At 39.3% G+C, this 14,207-nt stretch overlaps 1 protein-coding gene across 2 annotated transcripts in view; it reads left to right on the forward strand.

The window, feature by feature from the left end:
* The window catches only part of COL14A1 (collagen type XIV alpha 1 chain), a 166,383-nt gene extending 154,311 nt beyond the window's left edge, over nucleotides 1-12,072 (forward strand). Inside the window, exons 44-47 of one of the 2 annotated variants that reach the window (XM_070748243.1) lie at nucleotides 3,203-3,280; nucleotides 4,908-5,063; nucleotides 8,179-8,232; nucleotides 11,235-12,072. In XM_070748243.1, coding sequence (XP_070604344.1) covers nucleotides 3,203-3,280; nucleotides 4,908-5,063; nucleotides 8,179-8,216 — 272 coding nt within the window. In that variant the 3' untranslated portion in view covers nucleotides 8,217-8,232; nucleotides 11,235-12,072. The remainder of the gene's footprint in view (nucleotides 1-3,202; nucleotides 3,281-4,907; nucleotides 5,064-8,178; nucleotides 8,233-11,234) is intronic. The other variant, XM_070748242.1, reaches the window with a different exon arrangement.
* The last annotated feature ends 2,135 nt before the right edge of the window (nucleotides 12,073-14,207 follow it).

Raw genomic sequence — 14,207 nt, forward strand, 5'->3', positions numbered from 1 at the left:
AAAGATTGCACCAGAAAACCTGCGAGGGGAACAATGATGGATAGAAAGCCATCAGTCAGCTCAGGTTTATAAAGCTTTGAAGTAAAGCAAAGTTCTTGCCAACTTCCCAAGTGGAAAATTCAGCGACTTCACTTTCCTGAATACTGCCTGGTATTTATATGGATTGACTTTTGCTATATATCCACCCTTCCCTTTCTGCCAACAAGACATCTGAGGCAGTCAGGAAGAGCTTCTGGCAGAGCAGGGAAATTGTGAGAAGTTAGCAGTCCCGTCCCCCCCCCTTTTGCAGCACAACTTTTCAGTAAAAATCTTGCTACAGGCAGCCCAATCCAACGGTGGTCTTTTGAAAGTGCAGTGTTTACAGAAGAAGGCGGCAACTCAGATCTAAGTGGCCTTAGTAAGTATTTGGCTAACGTGCTGATCTTGGGATTGTAAATCAAGTTGAGGGGTAAACTACAGACTGAGTATGTCAGATAAAGTACCCTGGAATTGATGCTTTTGAATTGTGGTGTTCAAGGAGACTCTTGAGAGCCCCTTGGACTGCAATCAGTCCATCCTAAAAGAAATTAACCATGATGGTTCTTTGAAATGAGAGATACTGAAGCTGAAGCCCAAAAACTTTGTTACCGTATTTTTCAGAATATAAGACGCGCCGGAGTATAAGACATACTATTTATTCGGCTAGCATCTATAGTCTGGTCAGCTTCAGCACATTATTTTATCCCCTGGTTAGGGCTTTAAAAAAAACCTTATTCAGAGAGAGTAATTTTTATTCATTCGTTCATTCATTCATTCATTCATTTGATTTTATTTTATTTGTATGCCGCCCCTCTCCGTAGATTCGGGGCGGCTCACAATACAATAAAAACAGTTCCTGACAAATGTAATAATTTACTATTTAAAATATTTTTAAAAACCCATTATTAAGCACACATACCTACAAACATACAATACATAAATTATATAGGCCCAGGGGAGATATCTCAGTTCCCCCATGCCTGATGACAAAGGTGGGTTTTAAGGAGTTTGCGAAAGGCAAGGAGGGTAGGGGCAGTTCTAATCTCTGGGGGAAGCTGGTTCCAGAGAGTCGGGGCCGCCACAGAGAAGGCTCTTCCCCTGGGGCCCGCCAACCAACATTGTTTAGTTGACGGGACCCAGAGAAGGCCCACTCTGTGGGACCTAATCGGTCGCTGGGATTCGTGCAGCAGAAGGCGGTCTCGGAGATATTTTGGAGGTAATATTACAATGCAAGTAAATGGCCTGTAACCATGGGAAAGGCTAATGGAAGCCACAATCAGCATGTAATCATGGGTTTGCTAAATTTGCTGCAACCTGATTGGCTGTAACCTATATAATAGGAGTAGTGCCCTTACATGGGTGTGGTTTGTTATCGAGTGGTTTGTTATAGAGTGTTATTGTGCTGAGTGGTTAGTGCTTAGTGGTTGCAGTGGTGGATGTAATAAGAGTTATATGTTATATTCTATAAGAGTTATATACTAGAATACACCAAATATTAAGAGTTATATACAATAATACACCAAAATTAAGAATGTAACCACGCTAAATGACATGAATAACTGCACGAAATATTTTTTGGAAAAGAAAAAGATATAACAACTAGATAGTCAAGAGAGAAAGGAAGCTTTTTCTCCTATTTTTAAATATGTTAATTTTGGTATGTTTTTGTATTTTTTTTGTATTTTTCCTTTGTTTGTTGTCATGTTGTTCTCTTTGATTTATATGCACACATCTAAATATAAGGTTTGTTTACTTTGCTTTTAATCAATAAAAATGTCTATTTAAAAAAAGAGTTATATGATAGTATTGTGGGTAGTTTACTCTAGTGGTTAAAAATAAAGGTGATAGTTTATTTAGAGAAGCATTTTGATAAAGAAGAAAAGTAAAATACAGTGATACCTTGTCTTACGAACTTAATTGGTTCCGGGATGAAGTTCGTAAGGTGAAAAGTTCGTAAGATGAAACAATGTTTCCCACAGGAATCAATGGAAAATCGAATAATGCATGCAAGCCCAAAACTCACCCCTTTTGCCTTACACCACTGGGAATCCCCACCTCTGGACTTATGTTGCCAGCCGAAGCACCTGTTCTTGCGCTGCTGGGATTCCTCTGAGGCTCCCCTCGCTGGGAAACCCCACCTTCGGACTTCCGTGTTTTTGCGATGCTTCGATTTTCCTGAGGCTCCCCTCGCTGGGATTCAAAGCAGTCCTGGCAAAAATGAAGGGAATCCCAGCGAGAGGAGCCTCAGCAAAATCGCAGCATCGCAAAAACACAGAAGTCCGGAGTTGGGGTTTCCCAGCGAGGGGAGCCTCAGGGGTATCCCAGCAGTGCAAAAACAGGCGCTTTGCTGGCAACGGAAGTCCGGAGGCGGGGCATCCCAGTGGCGGCGGCTTGGGTTTGTAAGGTGAAAATAGTTCGGAAGAAGAGGCAAAAAAATCTGGGCTCGTATCCCGAAAAGTTTGTTAGATGAGGCGTTCGTAAGACGAGGTACCACTGTATATTTTTACAAGAAAGCCTGCTGCAGTGTTTTTCATTGAAGACTTCAATTAGGTTTAGTTGTTAACTGTGGCTTCTTGGTGGGTTACCTTCCCACCTAGAACTCTCCCTACACCTAGTTGGGTAATGCGCAGAACTCTCCCTACACCTAGTGGGGTAATGAAATGACTATAAGTGAACCACCAAGCTGAGAGAATACCAAGGACTTCACAGTTTAGCCCTGAGCTACATATATTCTCTTTCTTTTGGAACTCTTCAGAAATTGAAAAACTATATTTTCTTTCCTCAAGAGCCCTGTTCTGTAATCTAACTGTACCTAGTGCCTTTAACTGTTTCTCCTCTACTTCCTGCATATGGACCAAGACGAAGAGACAGCGATGTCTCAGATTAGCAAAGCTATGCCATCCAAGGGGAACTTGGAGAGGGGCGGCATACAAATCTAAATAATAATAATAATAATAATAATAATAATAATAATAATAATAATTATTATTATTATTAACTGCAGCAGAAATATAGTGTAGCAATTTTCCATGATGCTTATAGCTGTGTAGCTTCCAGAATCATTATTCTTGGCTTCCTTCTTTCCTTTTAATTTAAAAAGATGCCCAGAGAGAAACACCTTTTAATCTTTTTATTTCTCCACCATCTATTTTGATTTTTTTCTTTTTTTTTCTTTTTAAACCAGGCTCACCAGGAGAAAAGGGAGAACGAGGTAACTCAGGTATCGGAACCCAAGGCCCCCGAGGTCCTCCAGGGCCAGCAGGTAATTTTTTTTTTAAAGATAAAGAAGATCAGTTGTTTCTGCTAAGCTTTTTCTTGCTAAGCTTTTTCATGTCCAAAATTATGTACCAATTTGGATATTCCTTTCTAGCCTTTCAGCATCAGGAATTATTTCTGCATTTTTATAATTTCCTGAATATATAGGAATGGCTGTATGTGCAATTGGGCATAGTATTCCATCCATTTTTATTTCTTCATGAATATACCGTATTTTTCAGAGTATAAGACAAGTAGTATAGAGAAAAAAATCTGCTTACCAGATATTCATCCAGCTAGCATCTTTAGTCTGGTTATTTTACCCCCTGGTTAGGGCTTAAAAAAAAACCTTATTCAGAGAGAGTAACAATGAAAGAGTTTGCAAGTCGGTAAGAGCTGGGGGCATTCTTAGCACCTGGTTAGGGCTGGAAAGAAACATTTGGAGCAAGTTTGAGCAGTGATTTAAAAAAAAACCCAGCAAAGACTTAGGGCTTGGAAAACATTCTTCGCGGAGAGTAACAATGAAAGAACCTGCAAGGTAAGAGCTGGGAAGATTGTTAGCACCTAGTTAGGGCTGGAAAAAAAGCTTCGAAAAAAGCTACATTCAGAATATAAGATACACCTGAATTTTCAGCCTCTTTTAGAGAGGAAAAAGGTGCCTCTTATACTCTGAAAAATACGGTATGTGCCCCAAATGAGTTAATCAAGTTTTTATGTGGTATGATTATTAATTTGTACAATCAACATATGTACAATTAACATGTACATATAATTAACTGATAGTAAGTGCAATTTTAACATTTGAAAAAGTTGGCACAGTGCAGTTGCCTCTTCTCAAATCAATTCATAATTGTTCTCTTTTCAACTCATTGTGTATGCCAGTTAATTTCTCTGGCTGTAGGAAACTTATGAAAGCACAGTAAATTTTAAAATTCTGTCCTCAGTTCAAACTCTAAATCAGGAATGTCCAATCTCAGCTTGCAGACTTTAACTGCAAGACTTCTGGGAGTTGAAGTCCACAAGTCTTGCAGTTGCCAAAGTTGGATACTTCAGCCCAATCATGAGCTGCTCCCCCCATGGAGAGTGGGGGACGCAGTGGAGGTAGTACGTTTATGCACTATTTATTGAATACTTAATAGTTTTTTTATTGTCCTTTCTTAATTAAGTAATTACTTAATTACTTTTAAAATAGGAAATAATTAAATAGTATGTTTTTACCCATAAACGCTTTAATAAATCATTATCTGGAACTGAACTTTTATAGCAATTAAAGAAAATTGAGCTACTTGCCTAATCCGTTATCATACCGAACCTTGTGAGTTCAGTGCAAAACTTTAAAATGTTACTGTGCTCCTCAACAAATAATGCTCTTTATCATTTGTCCTATTCAAATAATGTGACTTAACCAAATGAAAAAGAGTCCAAGCACCTATTTGAAAACTTACCTTGGTCAGTAAGCCACTCCCACCAAGTCACGTGACCACCAAGCCACACCCACAAAATAAGCCACGCCCACAGAATGGCAGTAAAAATATTGGCAGCCTATCACCGCTTCTGCCCTAAATATTAATGAGTGATTGCCCTTGGAATAGGGCAGAAGTAAAATTCTTACTGCTTCTTCTTGTACCCTGTAGGACCTCCAGGTGAGAGTCGAACTGGCACTCCCGGGCTTTCAGGGCCACCTGGCCCCAGAGGAACAGCTGGTCGCACAGGTCCACCTGGGGGACAGGGAACACCTGGGCAGCCAGGGTACTGTGATCCTTCCTCTTGTGCCGGTTATGGAGCAGGTGGTAAGTATTATTTTAGTTTTGCCTGTATTTTTCCCTACCTTCAAAGCTGTGTAGCAAAAGATTTCGGTGTTCGGTATTTGTTTGTTGAAGGAGAATTATTGTTCACCAAACTAAACAATGCCTCTCTTTTATCATTCAGTGTATTCCTCATGCATATTTGCAGCCATTGTTGGAATCACTATTGTTTTGGAATTGCTATTTTGATTTTGATTTTAAAGAAGACCTATTTGTAACATGATTTCAAGCAGAAATTTCATTATGAATATATGTGTTGATTCCCACCATGTTGGTTACATGGTCACAACTGTGGGGAGAAAACTGACCTCTCTTTCTGTTAGCTCTGTAATATACATCTGGATTGACATCAGGATGAAACTTGAAGCAAGTTCAAGTATGGTGAATGAACTTTCTGAGCCAAATGTTAAATGCAAAGGTTACTCAGGCAGGAATGGTAGTTGCATTAAAACATTTAAAACACTGTTTTAAAAAGAGGTGATGTGACTTTCTTAGTAGGAACAGAAACAACTTTATAAAAGTTACATAAAATTAGAAGTATTTTTGTTGTGTCTGTTGCACTTATTACAATATTGCTATGCCATCCAACTAATCTGTTTCATTTCATCTGAGTGCTTTATTCATGTAATTCCCTTCTTCATCTCTTGAGCTGATATTTTATGTACTTGCCCTGAGGAGGAAAGATCCAACTCTCCTATTCATGAGCTTTCAAACAGCATGGAAGTATGAACTTTACTAACTAAGCCTTTCATTATACAACAATACATAAGGTCATAATAAATGAATGTTACATAACACATCACAAGAACAGACTGACTATTTCTACTGCATGATTACTGTACAGTAGTACCTCTAGATACGAGCTGCTCCACATGTGAGTATTCCAATTTACGAGCCGAGACGCCAGCAAAATTTCTGTTCGACACCCGAGCTCAAATTCGGGATATGAGCCGAGCTTCCACTAGGTGGCGCAAGAATCTCCTTGCTTCCAGTTATCTCGGTGCGAAAAACAAAGTCTAAAGGCATTTGTTCGAGATGCGAGTTGATCGATTTAGGAGCTCGGGTCTGGAACGAATTAAACTCGTATGTCGAGGTACCACTGTATATCATAATTTTTCCCACTAAAGCAGTCGTTTTCAAACTACTAAGTTCCCTCAAAAATATTAAGAGTTTTCTCTAAAGCAGAGGTCTCCAAACTTGGCAACTTTAAGACTTGTGGACTTTAACTCCCAGAGTTGACTTCAACCCCCAGAGCAAAGGTGGCTGAGGAATTCTGGGAGTTGAAGTTCACAAGTCTCTGGGAGTTGTAGTCCATATGTCTAAAAATGTGAATTCAAAGGCTGGCCTGACACAGTAAAAGAAAAAAAAATCTGAAGTTAGTTGGGGGAATGATCAAAGGCAACATGAGAAAATATTATTTTACTGAAAGAGTAGTAGATCCTTGGAACAAACTTCCAGCAGACGTGGTTGGTAAATCCACAGTAACTGAATTTAAACATGCCTGGGATAAACATATATCCATTGTAAGATAAAATACAGGAAAGAGTATCAGGAAAGACTTAATGAACTCAATCTGTATAGTCTAGAGGACAGAAGGAAAAGAGGGGACATGATCGAAACATTTAAATATGTTAATGGGTTAAATAAGGTTCAGGAGGGAAGTGTTTTTAATAGGAAAGTGAACACAAGAACAAGGGGACACAATCTGAGGTTAGTTGGGGGAAAGATCAAAAGCAACGTGAGAAAATATTATTTTACTGAAAGCGTAGTAGATCCTTGGAACAAATTTCCAGCAGACGTGGTTGGTAAAGCCACAGTAACTGAATTTAAACATGCCTGGGATAAACATATATCCATTGTAAGATAAAATACAGGAAATACTATAAGGGCAGACTAGATGGACCATGAGGTCTTTTTCTGCCGTCAGTCTTCTATGTTTCTATGTTTCTAAAAGTTGCCAAGGTTGGAGATCCCTTCTCTAAAAGTTAGTCATGATTTGATGTTATTCGGCCATAACTTATTCTCCCTCACAGCAAACAAAGTGCATTGAAAAATAATTTGACTGCTCCATCAATCTTCCCCTCAAATTTGCTGCCAAAAAAAAAGGAATGTTCTATTCTCAAGGCTTCGACAACACAATTGATAAGAAAACGCATTTACAAATGCAATTCTTGAAAACCACTGTTTTAGAGAGAGAGAGGCCACAAAACAATTTGAGGGAAATTTGGCATGAGTAGCTAAATTGCATGGGACCCTTCAGTGTGTTTGGTCCTGCAGCATGAAACAATCCCTTAGACCTTGCAAATTAAGAATATTTATAATTAATGTTTGGTTACATCCAACTTAGTGGCCTGTCTAAGTTTAGGCATCCTCGATCAAACTGTAATGAATGTTCAATGAATCTCTAGGGAACAGACGTTGACCCCAACCTCTACATGGTATCCAAGTAAACGTGGCATCTTTTTGCAAACTTGAATGCATACTAACTATTTGTGTGCAGCTCTTTGCAGATTCAGACTGGAAGAATAAGAAAACAGTGAGTATGTTAGGGGAACAAAACGAGATGAATTTAGATGAATTGGTTCTACAGTATTTTGTTTTTACTGTAAAGTTTTTAATAAAGCCCTGCACGTTTATTGGCTTGGTAGATCTACACAGGTGGAAGAATAGAAATTTATTAGTAAACAAACATTCTGAGCCTTCTCAGCTAAGGTGGTGATTGTATGCTGCCTAATTTCAACATTTGAAAATGAAAATAATTCCCTCTTACAAAGCAGGAGGATGGGTTGTTAAATGCTCTGCACCTGCCAAATTGCTTTGTTGTTTTGAATCGGTAAACAACTACACATCACAAATAATTGTGCATTCAGATTTCCAGAAAGATGTCCTTACAAATTCAATGAAAGATACAATTTGGCTTGGGTGCTTCAAACTTTGCATGTAGGATTAAAATGCTAGATTAATGTACGTACTTCAGCCTGGCCTCTGAAATGTCTTTTACTGACTTGTATGTTTTTATTTGTTGTCCATTTACTCCTATCCTTCCCCCCCCTCTTTCCCCCCTCCTTTCTCTTACCATTGTTCATTTTCAATTCTAAAGGCTCATTCCCTTACAATGGCTACCAATATGGAAGGTGAAAGAAACTGATTTCGGGTAGAGTTTGTTTTTTCTTTCATTTGGACAAAGATCGGAAATGATTACTGAACTAACTCATGCTTTTTCAACCAACAGCACTGATGGCTTTAGGACACAGGTCCTTGAATTTGACAAGACATATAACTGAAATGCAGTATGGATTTTATTTGGATGTAGACCAAATCTTGATTTTTTTTAAAAAAAAATTAATGCCTTTAATAAGGACAATCATTTCACATTGACTGCAATGTTCCCAATATGATGATGATGATGATGATTTATTAGATTTGTATGCCGCCCCTCTCCGTAGACTCGGGGCGGCTCACAACAATAATAGTACAATATATAACAAATCTAATAATTAAAAGTCATTAAAAAAACCCTTATTTAAAAAGAAACATACACACAAACATACCATGCATAAACTGTCTCAGTTCCCCCATGCCTGGCGGCAGAGGTGGGTTTTAAGAAGTTTACAAAAGGCAAGGAGGGTGGGGGAAGTTCTAATCTCAGGGGGGAGCTGGTTCCAGAGGGTCAGGGCCACCACAGAGAAGGCTCTTCCCCTGGGTCCCCCAATAGATGACATTGTTTAGTCGATGGGACCCAGAGAAGGCCAACTCTGTGGAACCTAACCGGTCACTGGGATTTAATACAACATTACCCTCTTTCCCCGAAAATAAGACCCTGTCGTATATATATTTTTTGAACCCTGAAATAAGCACTTGGCCTTATTGCCATGCACTCAAAAGCCCGATTCGGCTTATTATCAGGGGATGTCTTATTTTGGGGGAAACAGGGTAGTAATAAATAAATAGCCCCACTTTATGTAAGGTACTACAAGTGTTGCCCAGAAAGTAATGCACCACATTTTTTTCTTCTTCAACATTTATTGAACACAATGAAAGTTACACACAAGAAAGAATGATGTTTCTTCTACACTCCCTATTTTCAATCCCCATCCTGTTCTATGGCCTCCCTCCAGCGAGACACAAGGGCGTGTATGCCCTGTCGGTACCACTCCTTGTTCTGGTCACCAAGCCATTTCTGCCCTGTGCGAATCACCTCTTGGTCATCCTCGAAATGTCTTCCCTCTGGGCCCAGTGACTAACTGTACTTCTGTTGACTGCAGATTCTCCATACACTGTACACAAATGTTTGTGAATGTTCCCAACAGTTTCTTTCTCCGCAGTGAGAAATTCAATGACGACACGCAGCTTGTAATGTACATCTACCTTTGAAAAGTGTTCGGAAACTTCAGATCGTGCAGAATGTAGCTGCGAGAGCAATCCTGGGCTTTCCCCAAAATGCCCATGTAACACCAACACTCCACAGTCTGCATTGGTTGCCGATCAGTTTCCGGTCACAATTCAAAGTGTTGGTTATCACCTATAAAGCCCTTCATGGCACCGGACCAGGGTATCTACAAGACCGCATTCTGCTGCACGAATCCCAGCGACCGGTTAGGTCCCACAGAGTGGGCCTTCTCCGGGTCCCATCAACAAAACAATGTTGTTTGGCGGGGCCCAGGGGAAGAGCCTTCTCTGTGGCGGCCCCGGCCCTCTGGAACCAGCTCCCCCCAGAGATTAGAATTGCCCCCACCCTCCTTGCCTTTCGTAAACTCCTTAAAACCCACCTCTGTCGTCAAGTATGGGGGAACTGAGACATCTCCCCCTGCCTATGTAGTTCTAGTGCATGATATGACTGTATGTATGTTTTTTATATTGGGGTTCCTTGCTTTTAGATTTTTTAATTGTGTAATTGTTACCTTAGATTTTAATTATTAGATTTGTCAATATATATTGTTCTTGTCACTGTTGTCAGCCACCCCGAGTCTGCGGAGAGGAGCGGCATACAAATCTAATAAATACAAATACAAATACAACACTTACAAATGCCTTTTCAAAACACTGCTGCAGCTACACTGAAGAAACGCAAAATTTACACATGCACTCCTGACAATTCAAATAATGTATATATAAACTTTCGCATTTGTACCATTACTGTAGGCTGAGAAAAAAAATGTGGTACATTACTTTCTGGGCAACCCTTTTATGTAAGATTGGGCCAGCGTGGTAGCTCAGTGGTTAAGAGCTGGGCTTCTCAGCTGTAAAACCAGCAGCCCAGGTTTGAAACCCAAGCACCATGTGATGGAGGGAGCTCCCATCCACGCATCAGCTCCTAGCAATTTAGAAGTTGAAAGCAAGCACATTTGGGCAGATTAATAGGTACCACTATGGTGGGAAGGTAACAGTGCTCCACAACCTCACGCTGGCCACATGACCATGGAAATGTCTTCGGTCAGCGCTAGCTTGAAATGGAGATGAGCACCGTCCCTTATAGTCCACAACGACTAGTGGAGTGAAATCCGCAGAGACTTTTAATTTAACTTTATAATTTTTTAAAAAATTATATAAGATTATTTATATAGTTCTAACAATTAACAATAAAATCCCGAATTGGGTTAATGTTGATTATTTAATTTTACAAGATTATTTTCTGATTATATCTATATCTACATTTGATGTTTAAAATAGATTGAGTATCTAGAGATGCTCTAGCTCAGGAGTGTCAAACTCAATTTCATTGAGTGCCACATCAGAGTTGTGTTTGACCCAAGGGTCCGGGGTGGGCATGGCCGGAATGGGTGTGGCCAGCTCAATGCCACTCATGTCAGGTGTGCCTGTGGTGGCCCGAGCGCTCTGCCAGTGAAAACCGGCTCCCAAGCTCTGTTTTCATCCACGGCCTCCTGCAATACTCTGCCAATGAAAATGGAACTGCATTTTCACTGGCAGAGGGTTGCAGGAGGCCTTGACAGCCAAAAACGGAGCTTGGGAGTCTGTTTTCGTTGGCAGAAGCACCGTGACCCGGTCCTTCACTGTTTCCAGGGCGGCTCCATGGGCTAGCTCTAAGTGCCCCGTGGACCAGTTGTGGCCTCCGGGCCTTGAGTTTGACACCCCTGCTCTAGCTTTAATTCTTTAATTCCCTCTTGTGTTAATTGTGTCTTTCCTTTGTGGGTTAAGGTGGCTATGGGGATCCAACAGATCAAGATATTCCAGTTGTGCCTTTAACCCACCATGCCTACCAACAGTATGATTCCGAGGATCTTTATGAAGATCAGCCAGAGCCGTATCCAGGATCCTACGCTTATCCTCACGTCGCACAACCAGAGTTCACACCCGTGGATGAAGAAATGGAGGCTGCTGGAATAAGCCGCTTCCCGAGGAGAATCTCCAAAAGAAGCATCAGCTCTCCAAAACACAATCCACCAATTACAAAAACCTCACAATGAACTGCTTTTGTACATTGCTTACATTAGTTAAACTAATGTTTAGGCCTCTGTCCGGTTGACCGAAATATTGTCATGGAAACTGTTTGCAAGCATATACATTAAAGGGGGAAAAACATTATATTGTACATGACGGGAAAGAGCTAATTACATTGCATGCAGAAATTATTAACAGTATAGCGGTTTATGGTTAAGTGAAAACTAGAAAAGATGTATTTGCTTATAGTTATGAGAATGGTTCAACACACATTTCAAAATACTGCAATGCCCGATGGCAAATTTGAATTAAATCAAGGAGAGTTCTTCTTTTACTCCTTGCTTTCTGATTTTTTCTCTACATTTTAAATACTGTATGTGCTTTAGTAAACCTACTAAAGCTACTACCATGTCGGAATTCTCTGAAGTTTTTTTTTTTAATTATCCATATAAAGATGTATATGAAGTAGGGTTTTTTTTTCCATCCCATAGTATTCCCATAAAATAAATACCTGTTGGAAATGCACCAATAATTTATTGTGGGTTTAATACTACTCTGTTTTCTATACAAATAAAGTTGCAAACTTTTATAAATATTTTTCTACTGTATTGATTTTAAGAAAACATGGTTTCAATATAAAATTGAATTGTATGTCTGATCTTATTAACCCACAATTCCAAATTCGTGAATACTAATTATCAGTCCAATTAGCAAAATCCTGCTTATTTCAAGTGATTTGGATACCCTCATTTTTTTCCCTGCAAGTCAAAAATCTATTCTACCAAGTGACACTGAAGACCACTGCTTAACAACCATATTTGTTCATGATCTATTTAGTTACTCCAGCATATATTTATTCATTCATTCCACATATTGGCATCTAATTCCTCTAGAATAAGGTTAAAAATGTTGCACATGTGAGATTAACATGATACAATTTCCCCCCAATATAAATCCTTGTTTAAAAGTTGTTGGAAAGGTGTAAGATTACCCTTTTTCATTAATCAATGCCGTGATATATGCAATCTCTTAGTGTTGTTTGCCAGAAAATGTTGAATTCACAGCATACTACAAGCAGTAGTTTAAGAACGATTATTTCTTTAAGGATATTTCTGGATATTTCTAATTTTCATGCCCCAATGTTGCTTTTTATGAGTCAGACATTGTTTTAACATGAAGCCATTAAGTGGGCTCAGAATTTTTGAAAGCACTTTGATTACAACTGATTAAGTCAATATAATTAAAAAGTTTTCCTTAAACGTTTCAAAAGCAAACATCCTGAAGTTGCTTGAAGGACTTTAGACAATTATTTTCATTTTGCTCGTATGATCTTTCTTAATAGACTCTTGCTTGCTTGATATGATACAAATGGATTGAATAATTTTTTACTTATTTCAATATAATAAACTTTTCTTTATTTCTATACGTACAAATGCAAATATTTTAAAGTAACATTGAACGGTGCAACCTACACTTGGACACTAAAAAAATGTTTTCATTTTGCTTGCAAGATCTGTCTTTACATTAATATTAATTAATATTAATATAAAATTAATTACTACACCAATGGATTGAGTGACCTTTTATTTTGATATAGATCTTTTAAAAAACATATTGTTTAAATAAGAACTAATGCAATCCGGTAATTGAAAATTTGATTTTACCTTAGTGGCTGTTCTGCCTGACTGGCTCAGGCAATGCGTAACAGTCCAAGGAAAAGAAATCAAACACACACGTGCTCTGCTAATCAGCAAACTTGTATTAAATAAACAAAAAAGGGTTACTCAAAACAGTCCTTAGTGTCCAGAAACAATGATAGTGCAAGTTTACTTCAGCCGCATACAAAAACACAGGAAAAAACAAAGACAACCTGGAATGAGCAAAGACGTTTCAGGAGTCCTTTTGAATCTTTGGAGCAAACAGCAAGTCCCAGTGGTTTCACCTCCCATGTGTCTGAAAAAGCTGGGTTGAAAACTCCAAAGGCACGGAACAGAAACTTCAGAGCAGGAACCACAAAATAACACAGATAAACAGCCAGTTTGCCTTGTGCCTTTGTTCCCTTTTATACCTTTAGCCCTCATTAAGGAAACCACACCCAGCCCTCAGTATAAGAACCACACCCAGCCCAGGTGCTACTCTGATGACTTGTAATATTCCTTCAATCGATCCGTCCTTTGCATAGCTCTTTGGCTACGCAAATCAATATATTGATCTGCAGAAGAACCCAAGGACGAAAGACTGTCTGAGGGACTGCATGCCAAATCCCCTGGGCTGTCTGCTGAATCCTGCGAACCAGTGGCCTCATCCTCCTGGCTGTCTGCCACGTCTTCCTGGCTGTCTGCCACATCTTCCTGGCTGTCAGCCAGGCTTTCGCACTCACTTTGTGCTGCGTCTCTCCCATCTGTGGGAGCAACGGCTGGCCCAGGCCCAAACACAACAGTGGCTTCTTAAACTCTTTTATCAGTAATATATTCATTCAGTAATATATAATATGTTCAAAAACTAAAGAGTAATGCGGACTAGTAATTTTATCAGCAATGCAATGAACTTCACAAATTATTGGGGGATGCTGATTACCTATATGACAATTATATTTGAGAGAATTATAGAAAATAGTCAGTAGAGAAGGCATTAAATCTGGATTACTCAATGAAACTCTGAAGTTTGAAAAACAGCAGTTTGCATTTATAATACGCGATACAAAGACCAGGATCTAGTACTTCTATAACC

This window comes from Erythrolamprus reginae, chromosome 3, assembly GCF_031021105.1.
Source record: "Erythrolamprus reginae isolate rEryReg1 chromosome 3, rEryReg1.hap1, whole genome shotgun sequence".
NCBI lineage: Eukaryota > Metazoa > Chordata > Lepidosauria > Squamata > Dipsadidae > Erythrolamprus > Erythrolamprus reginae.